The following is an 18892-nucleotide window of genomic DNA, read 5'->3' on the forward strand; positions in this document are numbered from 1 at the left end:
AGAATGAGTTAGACAGTTCCGGCGTTTTCTATGCTCTGAAATACCGTTAGTATTAGTGGTGTTAACTCTTCTCTGAAAGTTTGGTAGAACTCTGCAGTGAAGCCGTCCAGACCAGGGCTTTTTTTTTTGTTGGGAGTTTTTTGATTACCTTTTAAATCTCTTCTTTTGTTAGGGCCTATTTAGTTGTTCTACCTCTGTTTAGGCAGGTAGTGTGTTTCTAGGAATTCATCCATTTCTTCCAGGTTTTCAAATTTGTTTGAGTATAGTTTTTCATATTAATCTGATATGATTCTTTTAATTTCAGTTGGGCCTGTTGTAATATCGCCCATCTCATTTCTTATTTGGGTTATTTGCTTCCTCTCCTGTTTTTCATTTGTCAGTTTGGGCAATGGTTTATCAATTTTGTTGAGTTTTTCAAAAAACCAGCTTTTGGCCTTGTTAATTCTTTCAACGTTTTTCTGTTCACTATTTCATTTAGTTCAGCTCTAATTTTTATTATTTGTTTTCTTCTGGTGCCTGTGGGTTTCTTTTGTTGCTCTCTTCCTATTTGTTCAAGTCGTAGGGATAGTTCTTTGATTTTGGCCCTTTCTTCTTTTTGGATGTATGCATTTATTGATATAAATTGACCTCTGAGCACTGCTTTTGCTGTGTCCCAAAGGTTCTGATAGGAAGTGTTTTCATTCTCATTGGATTCTCTGAATTTCTTTATTCCATCCTTAATGTCTTCTATAGTCCAGTCTTTTTTGAGCAGGGTATTGTTCAGTTTCCAAGTGTTTGATCTGCTTTTCCTGTTATTGATTTCCACTTTTATGGCCTTATGGTCAGAGAAGATGCTTTGTAACATTTCAATGTTTTAGATTCTGCTAAGGCTTGCTTTATGACCTAATATGTGGTCTCTTCTAGAGAACGTTGCATGTGCACTAGAAAAAAAAAGTATACTTGATTGCTGCTGGGTGGAGTGTTCTGTATGTCTACGAGATCAAGTTGATTGATTGTGGCATTTAGATCTTCCGTGTCTTTATTGAGCTTCTTTCTGGATGTCCTGTCCTTCACCGAAAGTGGTGTGTTGAAGTCTCCTACTATTATTGTGGAGCTGCCTGTCTCACTTTTCAATGCTGATAGAGTTTATGTATCTTGCAGCCCTGTCATTGGGTGTATAAATATTTAATATGGTTTTATCTTCTTGGTGTATTGTCCCTTTAGTCATTATATAGTGTCCTTCCTTATCCTTTCTGATGGATTTAACTTTAAAGTCTATTTTGTCAGAAATTAATATTGCCACTCCTGCTCTTTTTTGATTGTTGTTTGCTTGATACATTTTTTCCCATCTTTTGAGTTTTAGTTTGTTTGTGTCTCTAAGTCTAACGTGTGTCTCTTGTAGGCAGCATATAGATAGATCTTATTTTTTAATCCACTCTGCCACTCTCTGTCTCTTTATTGGTGCTTTTAGTCCATTTACATCCAGGGTAATTATGGATAGGTATGAATTTAGTGCTATCATTTTGATAACTCTTTTTTTGTGTGTTGTTGACAGTTTTTTTCCCACTTGATTTTATGTGCTGAGTAGATTTTCTTTATATATTGTCCTTTCCTCATATTTGTTGTTGATTTTTTTCTGCTGAGTCTGTATTTTTCCCTTGTATTTTATTTTGATGAGTAGGGTAGTTTTTCTCCTTTGTGGTTACCTTCTTATTTACCCCTATTTTTCTAAATTTAAACCTAACTTTCATTTCTTTGTATCGCTGTATCTTCCTCTCCGTATGGAAGGTGCATGATTACACTTCTCAGTCCCTCTTTATTATTTTAATGTTGTTTTCTTTTATATAATAGCATCGCCGTTACTGTGGGTTGGGCTTTTTTTTTTTTTGGATTTCCCTGTCTGGGTTGACGTCTGGTTGCTCTGCCCAGTGTTCTCGTCTTGGGTCGATACCTGATATTATTGATTTTCTAACCAAAGAACTCCCTTTAGTATTTCTTGTAGTTTTGGTTTGGTTTTTACGAATTCCCTCAACTTGTGTTTATCTGGAAATGTGTTAATTTCACCTTCATATTTAAGAGACAGTGTTGATGGATATGTGATTCTTGGCAAGCAATTGTTTTCTTTCAATTTTTTAAACATGTTATCCCATTGCCTTCTTGCCTTCATGGTTTCTGCCGAGTAGTCCAAGCTTATTCTTATTGGCTCCCCTTTTAGGTGACTTTTCTTTTATCCTTCGCTGCTCTTACAATTGTCTCTTTATCTTTGATTTTGGCAAGCTTGATTATAATATGTCTTGATGACTTTAAGATCTACCATATAGGGAGTTCAATGAGCACCTTAGATAGATATCTTGTCATCTTTCACAATATCAGGGAAGTTTTCTGGACAGGACACCAGAGCTCCAAAGGTGAAAATAATCAAGCTAGCTCAACTTGCAACTCAACCAAAAAATAGGTCTTAAATTCAATTCATATTGAATTCTACTTAGAGCAAATAGAAAGACAAGAAGTTTCAAATCAGACTATGGATCATTATTTCCTAACAATTCCTCAACAATTTTCTCTGTATTTTCTGTTCTCCCTCCCTGTTCTGGTACTCCAATCACTCATAGGTTATTTCTCTTGATAGAGTCCCACATGATTGTTAAGGTTTCTTCATTTTTTAAAATTCTTTTATCTGATTTTTCTTCAGATATATTAGTGCCAAGTGGTTTATCTTTGATTTCAGAAATTCTGGCTTCTACTTGCTCAATTCTGCACCTCTGACTTTCATTGAGTTATCTAATTCTGTAATTTTATTGTTAATCTTCTGAATTTCTGATTGCTGCCTGCCTATGGATTTTTCCAGCTTATTGAACTTTTCATTATGTTCCTGAATAAGCTTTCTGATTTCTTCAGTTGCTTTATCTGTGCGTTCCTTGGCTTGTTCTGCGTATTGTCTCATTTCCTTCCCAATGTCTTGAAGGGTTCTGTATATTAAATTTTTGTATTCTGCATCTGGTAATTTCAGGGATGCACCTTCTTCTAAAAGATCCCTGGATTCTTTGTTTCGAGAGCCTGTTGAGGTGATCATGGCCTGTTTCTTTATGTGACTTGATATTGACTGTTGTCCCTGAGCCATCTATGTTATTGTATTAGTTTATGCTTGCTTACTGTGTTGTGGCTGTTTGCTTTGTTTTGTTTTGGTATGCCCCTCTGGGTTGCTTGAGTGAGCTAGCTTGATTATTTTCACCTTTGGAGCTCTGGTGTCCTGTCCAGCTGGATAGAGCTGTTATCGGGCATATCAGTCTAGGAGTCCATTCAGTTTTCTTACATGAATTCAGCTCAGGTTTCCAGGTAGCTGATATCTAGTGTGTGGTACAGGCTCTGTCCTACAGTCTTAGAGGGGCAGGGGTGATTGGCGTATATACGCATATCTGATTTCAGCAGTGGGTCATAATCTGAACAAGTCAGGGGGCTGAGAACCGACCCCCAAGTGTCTCTGAGGAAAATGCGTCTCTGTTCCCTAGAGTGTGCTGGTGGGTGGGCTCTGCAGAGGGACCATGGGCACGCAAAGTTTTTGTTGTAAGGACCGGGAGGTACCAATTATTCCTGGACCCCTGTCGCAGGTGGCTGGGTGACCCAAGTGGAGCCAGCAGTCCTTAGGTCCCTGTTTTGGGTAGGTGAGGACCTTGTTTCATAGGCAAAGCAATGTCAAACGTGAAACACCCACCTCTCCACCGCACCACTGCATTGGCTGGGGTTTGCCAACAAGGGCCTGTTCTCCTGAAGCAGGCTCACACAAGTCCAAGCAGAAGGGAAAGGTGCTCAAGGTCCATGGATGGTTTATGCCTGGACAGGAGCCGCTGCTGTCCTGTGCTCTCCCAGTTAATGGATCTAGCAAATTATCTTTTCCTCCTAGTTGGAAATTTTTTCCTTCCCCAAGGTCGGGAGGATGGCTCCAGGCGCTCACCAGGGTCTATTTCAGGCCTAGGGATTCAGCCTCTGAAGCTGGCTTGGGGGTGGCGGGGCGGGGGGAGGCGCGGTAAAATATTCGCAAGTACTTAGCTTTTGCCTAGAGCACGCCCTTTTCCTCAGGTTCCGGAGGTGTGAGTGGGCTGTGTGGCTGGCTGCTTCTCCCTGAGGAAACTGCGGCCCAATGCTAGTACCAGCCTGCTGCTGCCACCACCCCGGGAATGGTGCCTGAGGGCTCCCCACGATTCAGGTCCGGTAACTCCTCTCCACTTCTGAACAGTTTCTTCCTTCCCCTGCCCCTCAGTTCATTGTCTAAGCTTGCCTTTGATGCTCAGGGCTCCCAGCTTGTCACAAATATAGTTGTTTCACTTGTTTTTTCGGGTCTTTTTTGTAAAGAGGGCTTGACGGAAGTGTCAGTCTATTCCGCCATCTTGGCTCCGCCTCCACCTTCTATATTTTTAATGTAAGATGTCCATGCTCAAAAGTTAAATACCATCATGTGGAAACAACCAGGTAAATACAGAAAGTTGGATATTTTATAATACAAGTGGCCTGGACTGTATGAAAAATTAATTATCATGAAAGAAAAAAAATAAGGCAAGGCTACAGTTAGAGTAGGAGTCCTGTTGACTCAATGGTTAAAGAGTTCCGCTGCTGAGTGAAATGTTGGTGGTTCTAACCCACCAGGCACTCAGCAGGAGAGAAGACCTGGCAATCTTCTCCTGTAAAGATTATAGCCTGGGATACCCTATGGGGCAGTTCTACTCTGTCCTATAGGGTCATTTGTTATGAGCTGGAGCGACGTGATGGCACACAAGAAGAACACAGCTAGATTAATTTCAAAACCCAGTTATTTTCTGCTTTGAATTTTTTGTCGATACCATGTGTTTTCATTAATGGAATCATGCTGAATCATTGCATGTTAGTGAATTTTTAGTAAGTAGGATGGCTCTTTTTTGCCCTCTTTGACAATCCGACCCTCCAATTCTCAAGGAAAATATGCTGTCCCACTTATTCTGTCCTGGACACCCCCTAAGGTCCAGAGGGACATACGATGTCCTAAAGAAAAATGTTCACAATTTCTCTTTCCTACCAAAAAGGCACATACCTCATACGGTACCCTGTAGAAATAGTAATTTGTGGCACACACCTGTTTTTTCGGTTTCAAACAGTCATAAGGGCCCCTGCCTTACAGCACTCTGCACTCTTACTGGGAAACCAGCTTCCGAATGAATCTGAGAGGCAGAAAAATGTTTGTGGGCAAGAGGAAGTCCCACTGGCTATGAAAAGGTTAGAGAGACGGTGGTGCCACAACTACCAAACGCACAGGTGAATTATGATCGGATACCAAATAGCGACGAAAAGCAGTTATAAAAGATATTACTGTGACAGCTGGGAAAATATGGATATGGATTGGCTATGTGATGATCGCTTATGTGATGACACGGAATTACTGTTGGTTTCTGGAGGTGATAATGCCATTGTGGTTGCATCCGAGGCCATCATTATTCTCTGCAGCTGTTTAAGTATTTCCTTAGATGTGAAGTGTCAAGATTCAAAAAGTTTAGGAAAAAGAAGTAGATTTCAATCTCTCTCTCTAAACACAGACGCACGCGCACACACACACATGCATGTGTATACATGCATGGAGTTCCTTGGTGGTGCAAATGGTCAACATGCTCAGCTGCTAACTAAAAGGTTGAAGGTTCGAGTCCACCAGAGGAGCTCTGGGGATAAGGTCTGCAATCTACTTCTAAAAATCAGCCGTTAAAAACCCTACGAAGCCCAGTTCTACTCTGACATACATGGGGTCGCCACTGAATCACAGCATGGGTTTTTTTTTTGTATCTACGCATATATGTATGTATATGTAAGCATGCATGTATGTATAAAAAACTGCAGCAGAATGTTAAAAATTACTCAAAAATTATTTTTCTTGCTGTATAATCAGAATGGTCTTTTCACTTAATATCTTGTAGTTTTAACTTAATTTCTCTGATTTCCAAAGATGCCGAACATGTATGTTTACTGGCCTTTCCTATTTGTTCTTTTATAAAATGTCTGATCATATTTTTTGCCCCTTTTTCTAATAAGTAGTTTGTATTTATTCTAATTTATGTAAGTTATTTGTTTTGGAACTCAATTCACAGTTGGTTGTATGTGCTGCAAATATCTTCTCCCAATTCATGGCTTGTCTTTCCATTTTATTTTAATGAGATCTTCTCATGAACAGGGGCTTTTATTTTAATATATTAAAAACAAAACATAAAACCAAAATCACGTATATTTTCTTCTGTGTAGAGAATATGCTTAGAAAAACAATCTGGTGAACACATATGAAAGCAACAACAATGTTAATCTCTAGGGTTTCATGTTACATGGGACTTTTGTTATCCACGTCATGTCATGTGTGTAAGTGGTTAAGTGCTACGGCTGCTAACCAAAGGGTTGGCAGTTCGAATCCGCCAGGTGCTCCTTGGAAACTCTATGGGGCATGCCGTTCTACTCCATCCTATAGGGTCACTATGAGTCGGAATCGACGCGAGGGAACTGGGTTTGGGTTGGGTCATATGTCTGTAATGAGTATTTAAAATGAGCATGTATAACTTCATCCTTGATCTAGGGTCAATTTTATATTAATAAAATTTTATTTGCATGTGCATTTTTCTTGGGAGAGGCGCCATTACTTTCCCTAGATTATCAAAGGGGTTTGAACCACAACGACGTTAATCAGAACACAGCTCTCAACGATTCCGTAAAACGTAATAGTATTTCCACAGTAAATAACTGAAAGAGTAGAGGCAGAAAGGTCTCCAGCTCCACGGTGTCTTTGGTCAAGTTACTCAACATCTCTGTGCTGTTTTCCACAACATGTGTCATGGGGTTAATAAGGGAGCTTTGTAAGTCTATCGTGAGGATTAAATAAGCAGGTATGGGTAAGGTGCTTAGAATAGGGGCTGGCTTTCTAAGTGCTCCATGAACATTGGTTATTCCTCTTATTATTACCAATTCCTGACACTATTTCACTTAAAGACTAAAGCATTTATGGCAGGTTCTGTGTTTTGACGGACTTTTTTTTGGAGGGGGGAGGGTGGAGGAGGTGGACACCCCTAGATGAAGCCCAGTTACCAACAACAGGTACTAATAGGTATAAGTTTTGCAAGTATAACATTGCTGAAGCTTCTCTCAGAAGCTTTTAGTCTAGGAATCAATGTGTCTAAGTATCAGAAGTTAGCGTGTGCCCACACTAAAACATTTTTCATTACTGTGTCTCTCTGGTGCCCTACCCTTCTCAGAGAACATAGTGATAGCATCAGAAAGAACTGCAGTTTTTAGTGAGCAGGTCTCTTCATCTTTGCTGATAAAGATCAGCTATTATTTAGAGCAGAATTTGGATGAGTACACACTGAATGTATTTAGAAGCTATTCAGAAGATGGCCTTAACGATATCTTAAGGGCCAGAGAGGCTTAATCTGTACTTTTAGAAAAATGAACAAAATCCTTGAAAAATATCTCCATTGTTTTCTACATCTGCCTAGATAAAATTCCCAAAGCCAAAGTTCCTAAGCTTTGTATACGTCCTGAGAAACCCTTTGTGGAGTGTTAAAAGAAGTCCCATCCATTAATGTACATTTGAACTTAAGCGAACAAGCACCAATTTCATCAAGAGCTCCCCCTGCTGGCACGAAATCTTCAGCTGACAGGACTTACCAGTCAGGGAGAGCAAGAGCACTTAAAAATATCCTAGCTGTGCTCTGGTCCTGTTCCACTGCCCAAAACATAAGTATTCAACAGATAGCCATTAAGTGTCTATTTGGTGCCAGACACCTTGTAGACACCGGAGAAAGGAGAGGATAGTGAACAGAACAAAGGAAAATCCCTGCCCTCGTGGAGTTTATGCTTTAGGATCAGTAGACAAGTAAAAACAGCATTTCAGCAGTTAAAAGGGCTTTGGAGAAAAGCTAAAGTGGAGTCAGGGCGACAGACGGTGCTTCAGAGTTGCAGGCCTCACGGGAAGATGGTCTTTGAGTGAAGATCTGAAGTAGGTGAAGTGTATCTGGAGGGATAACCTGAAGATGGTAATATGGATATCTGCAGAAATAACATTCCGCCAGAGAAAACTGCTATTTGATGGAAGCCCTGAGATTGGACCTTGCTTTGTATTGTTTAAGGAACAGCAAGGAAGCCAGGGTGGCTAGTGCAGTCAGCAAGTGAGGAAATTCAAGATCAGAAAGGTTATGGTGGACCAAATTTCATGGGGCCTAGCAGGCCATTTGAAGGACTTCAGCTGTTTCTCTAAATGTAATGAGAAGCTACTGGAAGATTTTGAAAAGAATGGCATTGCCTGACCTAGTTTTCTAAAGGATTGTGGTGGCTCATGTGTTGACAACAGACTGTAGAGGGGTGAGGGTAGAGCGGGAGAACTAGTAATTGTAATAATTACAATAACCCAGGTGAGAAATGATGGTGTCACGGATTAGGATAGTTTCAGTGGAGGTAGTAAGAAGCGATCAGGCTGTGGATATATTCTGAAGGCGGAATGACAGGATTCCCAGCAGACTTGATGTTGGGTGTGATAGAAAGAGGATGCAAGGATGACTGCAAAGCTCTGACAGAAGAAATGGAAGAATTTAGTGAGACAGGGAGGCTGTGCGTTGAGGACGCCTGCAGGGAGAGATGAGGGATTCAGTCTAGGTCACAATCGGGTCTGAAATGTCTATCAGACAGACAGACAGGTGGAGATGGGTAGTAGGCAGGGGGATATTCGACGCTGGAGTCTCGGGGGAGGTTCAGCCTGGACACAGACAAACTTGAGCATCATCAACATGTAGGTAGTGCTTAAAGCCATGAGATCACTAAGGGTATCCAAGGAAGACAAGAATCTTGTATCGCTCCACGAAACGCACTAAAAACAAATGGTAAGTGGAGTACTAATGTGCACTAGGGCCTGAAATCCTGCCGCACTGAAAACATTTCAGACTTTATCAGCATGTTTAAAAATCACGGTTACACTTCTGAATACAGAAGGGTGATGTCATGCTACAACGGCGTCCTCGAGGTTCGTGCTTTAGCAGCACTTGAGTCCAGTGATCTTGTTTTTCATCCTTTAGCCCTTGGTTCCCTGAAGAACGCCTGGCTGAGTGGAGGCTCAGCAAATAATTTTCGAATGTGATGAATGAATGAAGAAGTATTTGTGATGTTAAAGAAGTTTCAGGTTATGTTTCTTTTGTCTTCCCACTTTAAATGCCCCACAGGCCCCATCCACCCTGCTCTTTGCTCAAAGGAGTCTTCAGGGAGACATTGTGAGTGAGAGCCTTCCAGTTCTACTGAAAGTAAAACATGCTTGTCCTGGCCAATAACGTGAGCCTAAAGGCCATTCAGAGCAATAGCTTTCTAGTGTTATAATAAGCAGACAAATGATCTCATAAAGAAAATGGTAAGGAGAGTCCCTGGGGTTGAGGGCTATGTATTTTAGATCACCTTACCAAGAGCCCAGCCTCTAAATTCCTTTATTTGGCTGCATCTCAGGGCTAAATGCCAGAACCATGACAATCATTTGGCAGGAACAGGAAAGGGAAGGGGGTGGGAGCAGGGCTCAGAGAGACCTTGTCTGTGATATATGTATACATCAGGGATATTATACACTCTTCCCCATTACTCTGTACAGTGATCTCAGTCACCCTAAGGCATTAATTTGCTTAGACCGGCAGTTCTTAAGATTACTGGTCTTCGGGCCGTTCTACACTATTAAAAACAATTAAGGACCTCAAGGAGCTTTTGTTTACGTGAGGTACAGCTATTGATATTTACCATATTAGGAATTAAAACTGAGACATTTTTAAAACACAAGAATATTCAAGCACACATACAAGCTGTCAGAGCAACGACGTCATTATATGCTATGAAGTCTCTAGAAAACTCCGGTGTACAAATATGAGACAGTGGCAGTGAAAAAGGCAAATGATGTTTTACAGTTTTTATGAAAAACTTGACCGCGCAGACCCTCTGAAAGGGTCTTTGGGATCCTAAGGGATCCTCATCGCGCCTTGACAATTGCTGGTCTAGGGCAAAATCAGGGTTTTACAGCGGTACTGCAAAACGAATAAATATTCAGCACCTGACTTCCCAAATGGCAGTTTTTGAATCCTTAGTCAGAAAAAAAATTATTGATGGTTTTGTCAAGAATGAAAAAATGATTCGTAAACTCTCCCAATTCTATTTACACATTAAAAGCAAAAGCTGGGATGCCAGCAAGTATTATTTTAAATACCAGGCAGAAAGAGCTCAGGTCAGAATCTTCACCAGAGCACAATTTATAACAAACGAAACACAAACTGAAACAAAACAAACACCTGGAAACAAATCAACTGCTTAAAAAAGGATTATTTAAACAATATGTTACAGCCGTAAAGCAGATTCTTCTTCTGATCTGATGTGGTACAGAGTAGAACTGCCCCACTGGGTGACCTGATGTGGTACAGAGTAGAACTGCCCCACAGGGTGACCTGATGTGGTACAGAGTAGAACTGCCCCACAGGGTGACCTGATGTGGTACAGAGTAGAACTGCCCCACAGGGTGACCTGATGTGGTACAGAGTAGAACTGCCCCACAGGGTGACCTGATGTGGTACAGAGTAGAACTGCCCCACAGGGTGACCTGATGTGGTACAGAGTAGAACTGCCCCACAGGGTTTTCTAGGCTGTACTCTTAGGGAAGCAGACTGACAGGTCTTTCTCCTATGGAGCTGCTGGGTGGGTTTGATTCATCAACCTTTCGGTTAGCAGATGAGCACTTAACCGTTGTACCACCAGGGCTTCTATACAGTAGATAAGAGTCCTTATAAAAGTACGCCTTTGGTAGTTGGTAAAAAACTAATGAATAAAAATGCTATAAAAAAGGGAAAAATTATTTCTAATGGAGAAATCATTTAATACATGGCTTGTCTCTCATAGGCAGTTCCACTTACATTAAAAATTTCTTACAGAGCTTATTGCTTGGAAAAGATGTACATGTCCTAAGTATACTATGGACAATGAGAACCATATAACATCACTTTTTTCATCTGACCACGTTTTCAGATCAGCTGTGTAGGAGCTGTGACTCCACAGATCCAAGAACGGTGCCTCCTGTCATCTCCCTTGTCACTACAGAAGAGCTGATAATTAATACGCACTTATTTGTTCTGATACATATAATAGCTACGCTTGTCAGTCTCTCCCAGGCAACTAAATACTTTGATGGCTGAAAGCATTTCCTGTCATCACAGAAAGCAGAGAGCTTTGCATGCAGCAGGTACTCCATAAATGTTTGCTGAAATGATTATAAATACAGAGAGAGACTTTTAAATAAGAGTCATAAAATAAGAATTTTTAGTGCTTCCTGATATAATTTAGGTTATTAACAACTTCTAAAAGATCATTCATCAAAGAGAATGTCTTTACATTTTATACAATAGATTGTTCAGCTCAAAATCATGCCTCCTAAGAATAAATGGTCTCCTATGTTGTATGACAAAAATTTTTAGGTAGATTTTGCTGATCACGCATATCCAAGAATTCTTAAATTATTGAAATGCAAAGTTAATGCTGTTGAAGGAAGTCTAATATACTGAACTAAAAATAACCACGTTTCTAAAACATCACAACTAAGATAGTTCTTTCCTAAAAAAGAAATTACAGAATATATACATCATTTATGTATTGCTACATAATACAATCAAGTATCTCAGTCACTATTCAAAATGCTCCAATTTGCTCCTAAATGTTTTTTATCAAATCAGGAGCTAATTGAGGTCCATACATTATGTCTCTTAGGTCTTTTTAACCTAGAGGTTTTCCTTCTTTTTAATAACATTAAAACATTTCTGTAATAGAAAATGAACCTACAACTACAGAATTTCCTGTCTTGAAAGAGGAGCTTTTAAGACAGCTTCCACAGCACTTAAAACCTTATTATGATAGTTTTCACATGATTCAGCACGCCAGGTACGGCACTGAAAAAAACAGCCTTGTTTTCTTAAACTGTCCCTTCTCTTTCTAACCTGAACACATCCTCAGGAACCAAGAAACTTAAAAAACCCATCGCCACCGAGTCAATTCCGACTCATAGTGACCCTATAGGACAGAGTAGAGCTGCCCCATAGAATTTCCAAGGAGCGCCTGGTGGATTTGAACTGCCGACCCTTTGGTTAGCAGCCATAGCACTTAACCACTATGCCACCAGGGTTTCCGTTTTATAACCATGAAAAAAACTTAGAGGACAAAAGGCTCAATTTGTGGTTTTGTTAGTTTTAAATCAGTTAAATCCACAGTAAATTTGGTTGCTGTGAGTTGGAATCAAGTCAACGGCACTGGGTTGGGTTTGGTTTTGGTTTGTAAATTTGGGTGCTAAAATTCTAACCCTACAAATTGTTTATTAAGAATCTAAAAATGAAAATGTTCTAGCAAAACTCATAATCAATGCAGACTTAATAAGAGGCTTAGATGTACAATGTTATTGGCTACTGTTTCCCAAATAACGTTTAGGTGGTAAATCACGAACACTGTTAGAGGAAAGTTTTAGTCCTTTTAGCAGCCACCAGGTTTACTGTACTCATTTGCAGTTAGTACACGGCATACAGAAGTCACTGCAAAAGATATTACAAGTGCTTGAAAACTGTTAAAAACAGGAAAAGAGAATTAAAAGATCATTTAACCTGCCTGTCCAAACTGTACTGCAGGGTAACCAAAAAGATGATGAAAAGTTTTTTTTTTTTATTATAGAAAAATTCAAGCTAATAGTACATGCAGAGGAGCGTCAAACTAAGGGTGCCACCATTCTGTGTCTCCTGTTGAAATAATTAAAGAATCCTGCTGGTGATGAAGTGGTTAAAGGGCTCGGCTGCTAAACCAAAGGTCAGTGGTTCCAACACACCAGCCCTTCTGTGGGCTAAAGACGTGGCAGTCTGCTTCCATAAGGATTTAGAGTCTCGGAAACCCTGTGGGGCACTCCTACTCTCTCCTATCAGGTCACTACAAGTCGAAATCAGTGGGTTTGGTTTTTTTGGTTTTACTGAAGTAATTTGGTCCCTGGGTGGTGCAAGGAGTTTGTGATCAGCTGCTAACCTAAAGGCTGAGGGTTCAAAACTATCCAGGGGCTCCATGGAAAAAAAGGCCTGGTGATCTGCTTCCATACAGATTACAGCCAAGAAAATCCTATGGAGCTGTACTACTCTGCAACTCCTGGCGTCATCATGGGTTGGAATCAACTTGATGGCAAGGGGTTTAGTTATTTGCTTTATTGAAGTAACTGGACCTGACAATGACCATTGATGGCTGCTGAAAGCCATTAGGTTGGCCTATGCTGAGGACAACTAAGCTACTGATCAATTTTAACATCACAAAGGAGAACCTGAATATGTGCCTCCTGATGAGATGAAACACACAGCAACAACTAGGAAGTATTCTTGACACCACCCCCCTCCCCCCACAAAAAAAAGTCTGATTCCGATCAAGGCTCCAAATCTAACTAATGGTTTAGAGAAAGTACAGTGGGCAGAGCGACATGTTAAACAATACCAGGGGTATGGAATCAGCAAAACGTGGACTTTGAGAGATTCAACAAGACAGACATTTCCTGCCCCCAGAAATATAGACAAATTAAACACTAGTTATAAAGAAAGGGAAAACCCGTAGATTAAAGCAGACTTAATGGACACATCGTATGCAGTATGGATCCTGTACAGCTTCTGACTTGATAAAAACATTTAGGAGAAAATAAAGTAATTACTATTTAGAGGTACATATTGAAGTATTTACAGATGGTGTTTGGAATTTGTTTTCCAATTGCCTGGGGTGGCAGGTGGATGTGGTATACAGATGGAACAGAGCTGGCCATATACTGATAACTGCTGAAGACAGCGATGGTTAAATGGAGGTGACGAGCATATTGTACTACTCTGTGTTTACCGTAAAGTAGTATATATATAATCGTCACCCCCATTTGATCACATATATTCACTGTGTTCAAAATTTTCCATAATTAAAAGTTTTTTAAATCTTTTGAAATTATTCTTGTACACAAGTTAAATGTTTTCCTTACTATTAAATATATAGCATTTATTAGTTGACAAATAATTTGTAAATGAAAGGGAAAGAATCCTCAGTCAATCATGTGCCTAAATACCATGAATTCCACGTAAGCAGAGAATTTAAATGGTGACGTAGTTAAGCAAACAAGAAAAACAGAACAATAATGATTTATTACATCTAGTACTTTTTCAGTTTCCAATGCCACTGACTTATTTCAACCTATTAATATCTGCTTTTAATATTCAGTTCATTAGGAATGACTACTAAGTAAAAAGGTGGGAAATTAAAACCACGTAATTCTCTGCAGTTCAAAACATATCTCACATTTATATGCAACTCACCGGCTGTAAAATCTTCTGTCAAGTCAATAAATGCATGAGAATGTGGAATTCGCATTTTATTTTTGGTGGTCACCGCAGGATGCCATGATAAATTCCTAAAAAATTAAATAAATTTCTTAATGCAAACATCAAATAAGAATTTTTAAAACAGAAAAATCTTTGAATGCAAAACATAAAATTTACTTTCATTGAGATACATTTCATATTTTCATTCGCCTCATATGCATGAGAAAGCTGGACAATGAGTAAGGAAGACTGAAGAACTGATGCCTCTGAATTATGGTGCCGGTGAAGAATACTGAACGTACCACGGACTGCCAGAAGAATGAACAAATCTGTCTCGGAAGAAGTACAGCAAGAATGCTTCTTAGAAGCAAAGAGGGCGAGACTACATCTCACGTACTTCGGACGTGTTATCAGGAGAGACCATACTTTATCATGGTTGATAAAGTCGAGGGTGAGTGAAAAAGAGGAAGAAGCTCAAGGAGATGGACTGACACAGTCGCTACAACAATGGGCTCAAGCACAACGATTGTGAGAATGGCACAGGACTGGGCAGCGTTTCATTCTGTCATACATGGGGTTGCTATGAGTTCGAACAAATTCAACGGCACCTAACAATATTACTCCATATACCATATAATTCACTCTTTTAAAATGTACAATTCAGTGGTTTTTAGTATAGCCACAATGAGCAACCATCACCACTACCTAATTCCAGAGCATTTACATCATGCCCCAAAGAAACACTGAGTATTAGCAGTCCTTTCCCATTCTCCACCCCCTCCCTCAACCCCTAACCAGTTGCCTTTGAGTTGATTTTGAAATATCCAGAATAGGTATATCGATAGAGACAGAATGCTGATTGGTGGCTGCCAAGAGCTGGGGGGTAGGAGATAGGAAGTGTAACTACTTAACAGGTACAGGGCTTCCTTTTCAGCGATAAAAAGGTTTTGGAATTAGATGGAGGTTATAGTTGCAGCATTGTGACTATACTAAATGTCACTGAATTTAGTAACTGTATAATGTTTAATTTTATGTTATGTGAATTTTACTTCAACTAAACAAAAAGTGCTAGAACAGAGATTCAGAATCTCTGACTTTGTTGATGTAGTGCAGATTTGGATTCAGCGCCTATTCTAGCCCTCACACTATGGAAAAAACTGTAGCACAGAGTTCTTGTATATCCCTCATCCAGCTTCCCTTAATGTTAACGTCTTACCTAATCATAATTATCAAAACTAGGAAGGTAACACTGGCCGATTACTAAGAACAAAAGAAGGAAGACCAGGTTTAAATGAAGTCACTCTCCCGCAATTCCTGATTAGTTGAGAACATCCTAATTCTAAAAGGCACTCCCATCCCTGAAGGTCCGAATCAAATCAGCTTTCTCCAAAAGGCATTCTCCTCAGTTACTGTTTTCCTATTACATTTTTCTCTATTATAGCACTTTGGGTTGCATTAAAATTACTTGAGTAACTTTCTCTTTGAGATTGTTTAAGTGCCTCCAGGAACCCTGCGTCATGGATATTTGTGTCCACAATGCCCAACCAGGACCTGGCTTCCATGAAGTGGTCAGCAAATACTGGCTGGAAAGAATCATACTCTCAAGTAGGATTTCCCATTCTACTTATAGTTAGAATTTGCTAATTTTTTCATAGTACTATGTCCCAGTCCAATACGGAACCACAGACATGGCATATCCAAAGAACAATCTAAAACTATTCAAATCCAACTTAACCATCAACACAGTATCTGACTGGATAGGAAACAAAGTTTATTTGTGAACTTGGTTTTGACCACCTTTGGAAAGCGGAGAGACACAATGGACTAATCTGTTCTTAGTAGGTGGGATCTGGGAAAAGGAATAAGTATTCATCAGGAGGAGATGGTCAAAGGGGCCATTTTCGACAAACAACAACCTCTTCCCAATAATCTTCTTCTATACTCTTTTTAGCACACACCGTGACTCATCTTTAACCTCAACAAGACAATAAAAACGAAAACAAGCAGAATTGATACAACTTAATTTTATTATTTCAACCAAAACCCTGTAATAGAAGGCTACATTCATAACAAAATATTAAAATAAATTGGGTATTTGTATTTAACATTTGTTGGAAGGTACTTTATGCCAAGCAACTCTAGACTGATTGCTCTTCTTTCATACTGTACAGGTTAGAAATCTTTAAAATAATTTCAATTAATGTATAATTTAATAATGGCTGATTCACTTTTTAGGACAGGCTATTTATTCAAAAGTCCTACAAATTCTAAGCATTGAAGTGTTTTTAATTACCAAGAAAATAATCAGACTCAGGCTAGAGATACTATAACAAGTTCACCTTGAGTCACTTCAGAAGACTTTCCTAATGTTCCCAACAAATTTGTAATTATAGACCAAGAATGAATTAAAGAACACAGGCTTTTATAGAGTCGAGCTCAATGAGGTTGACCATGTGGCTCTGTCTTTAATTACTACCTGAGCAGTATTGATCCCATTCCCTACAGAATTTTTAATAGGTTCTCTTTCAAAAAAGTTATAGCTAGGTTTTTGGGAAATCCTAAAGTAACCTGTGACATTTTGTCCAAGAAGATGTTTAACCAAATGTTCATTTGAAATGTACTGTGAAAGTAGAACAATGATAAAGCAAAAGTCATAAAGTAGCAACCCATGGGAAAAATACAGCACAAAGATGTAATTTATTTGACTTGTATAGTTTTAAAAATTCTGAATTCACAGCAAGAACTTAAAAAAAAAACAGATTTCACATAAAAACCTGGATTTCCAGTTTCCCATGAAATACCAGTAGGTCTGTCATCCACCTGGCCCTTTTCAGACAAAGCCAGTGCCCACAGACTGCTGAAGTCTAAAAAAAAAAAAGCCTTCCCAAAATGCTCCTTAACTCTGGTTTCCCACTTGACCTTTTTAGCTGTTTGCAATGCTAATAAACTATTAATTGTAACACTGCTTTGTCTTTAACATTTCAAATTAACATTCAAGTTCATCACAGCTTGAAGTTTTATTGCTGTTGTTGTGACCCCATGCCAAAGGATCAAATTGGTGGTCAGTCCTGCATCATCCCCATGACTGGTTAGGGATCAAACCCTTGTGATCAATAGGGTTTTTTCACTGGCTGATTTTCAGGAATAAAACTGGCTGATTTTTAGGAGATCACCAAGCCTTTCTTCCCAGTCAGGCTGGAAGCTCAAGTGAAACTTGTTAATTATCATAATAACACGGGAGTCTCCAATGACAGATGGGAGGTGGCTGCGCATGAGTTGCACTGGCCAGGAACTGAACCTGGGTCTCTCCCACGTAAGGAGTGAATTCTAACAATGAGCCACCAATGCCTCACTGAGGTTTTGTAACTGTCATCTATGTTCTACTTTACATTAACATCCTGTGGAAAGAAGCAGTTGCCTTTATAGTTTACTGTGTACACAGTGTCTATATACCATTCTGATGTTCACCAAAGAGGGTGGGGTTGGAGAAGAGCTGCTGCTTCTTTTTTGGGGTGTATTTTAAGATGGTTGAAAACTGAATATACATACAGATTTCTATTAGAATCAAATCATTCAAAAATTCATAGTTATCCTTCTACTGTGCATTGAAAATTACTTTTTGGACACATCACAGGTTTCAGCAATAAGAAGCAGAAGCCATATGTTTCCAACAACTACATTCATATAGGGATCCCAGGGTGGTACAAACAGTTGATGCGCTTGGCTGCTAATCAAAAGGTTGATGGTTTGATTCCACCCAGAGTTGCCTCATAAGAAATGTCTGTTGAGCTACTTATGAAAAATTAGCCATTGAAAATCCCATGGTGTATGTAGCTCTTATATAGCTCTACTCTGACACACATGAGGTTGCCATGAGTGAGCACTGACTCAACAATAACTGGTTGGTTTGATATTCATATAAACTGTAATCTTCTCATATATGTGCCCAACTCCATTTGAAAGTAAGGTCACAAATAAATATTACTCTAATCACAAAGGAAAGAACCACCGAGATGAAAAAATGGGCAGTTCTCACCACCTTGAATCTGTTCACTGACATTTCTTGACCTCTGTAGAAAACTCCAATTATTAACTTTTCTCTCCCAACAGGGAACACAATTATGTCAAGGTGTTCTAATTGGTGGGCATCATCACCATTAATCACAAAGGACAGCATTTATTGAGGGATGAATTTAAATGTAGCTTTTGGTTGCCTATGGTAACTGCTCTTTGAAATGACTGCTAATCCACCCACTTTTCAGTGTATCAGCTTATACTGAACTATCAGTATTCCAGATACTAGGTAAAAACAGTGACTAGGAGTTTCATCTAGTATGAAGGTGTCTGCTCTCCAACCTGCTTAGTTCTTTAGACCAGAGGTCTTCAAACTTTTTTTGCTCAGATACCCTCTAAAAGGATTTTGAAAAACTATGCATTCATTAACATATTTAAGTCCATCTCTAAGAAAAAAACTTAAATGTTTTCATCAGCTTAAGTAGTTACAAGTAGATGATCTTTCAATCTACTAGAATTACTTAAGT

At 39.4% G+C, this 18892-nt stretch overlaps 1 protein-coding gene across 1 annotated transcript in view; it reads right to left on the reverse strand.

Moving 5' to 3' along the window:
* ITFG1 (integrin alpha FG-GAP repeat containing 1) overlaps positions 1–18892 on the reverse strand; it is a 242533-nt gene that overhangs the window by 197079 nt on the left and 26562 nt on the right. Inside the window, exon 6 of the mRNA XM_064274126.1 lies at positions 14346–14440. Within this exon, the coding sequence (XP_064130196.1) occupies positions 14346–14440 (95 nt within the window). The remainder of the gene's footprint in view (positions 1–14345; positions 14441–18892) is intronic.

The sequence above is a fragment of the Loxodonta africana genome, chromosome 21 (assembly GCF_030014295.1).
Source record: "Loxodonta africana isolate mLoxAfr1 chromosome 21, mLoxAfr1.hap2, whole genome shotgun sequence".
Lineage (NCBI taxonomy): Eukaryota > Metazoa > Chordata > Mammalia > Proboscidea > Elephantidae > Loxodonta > Loxodonta africana.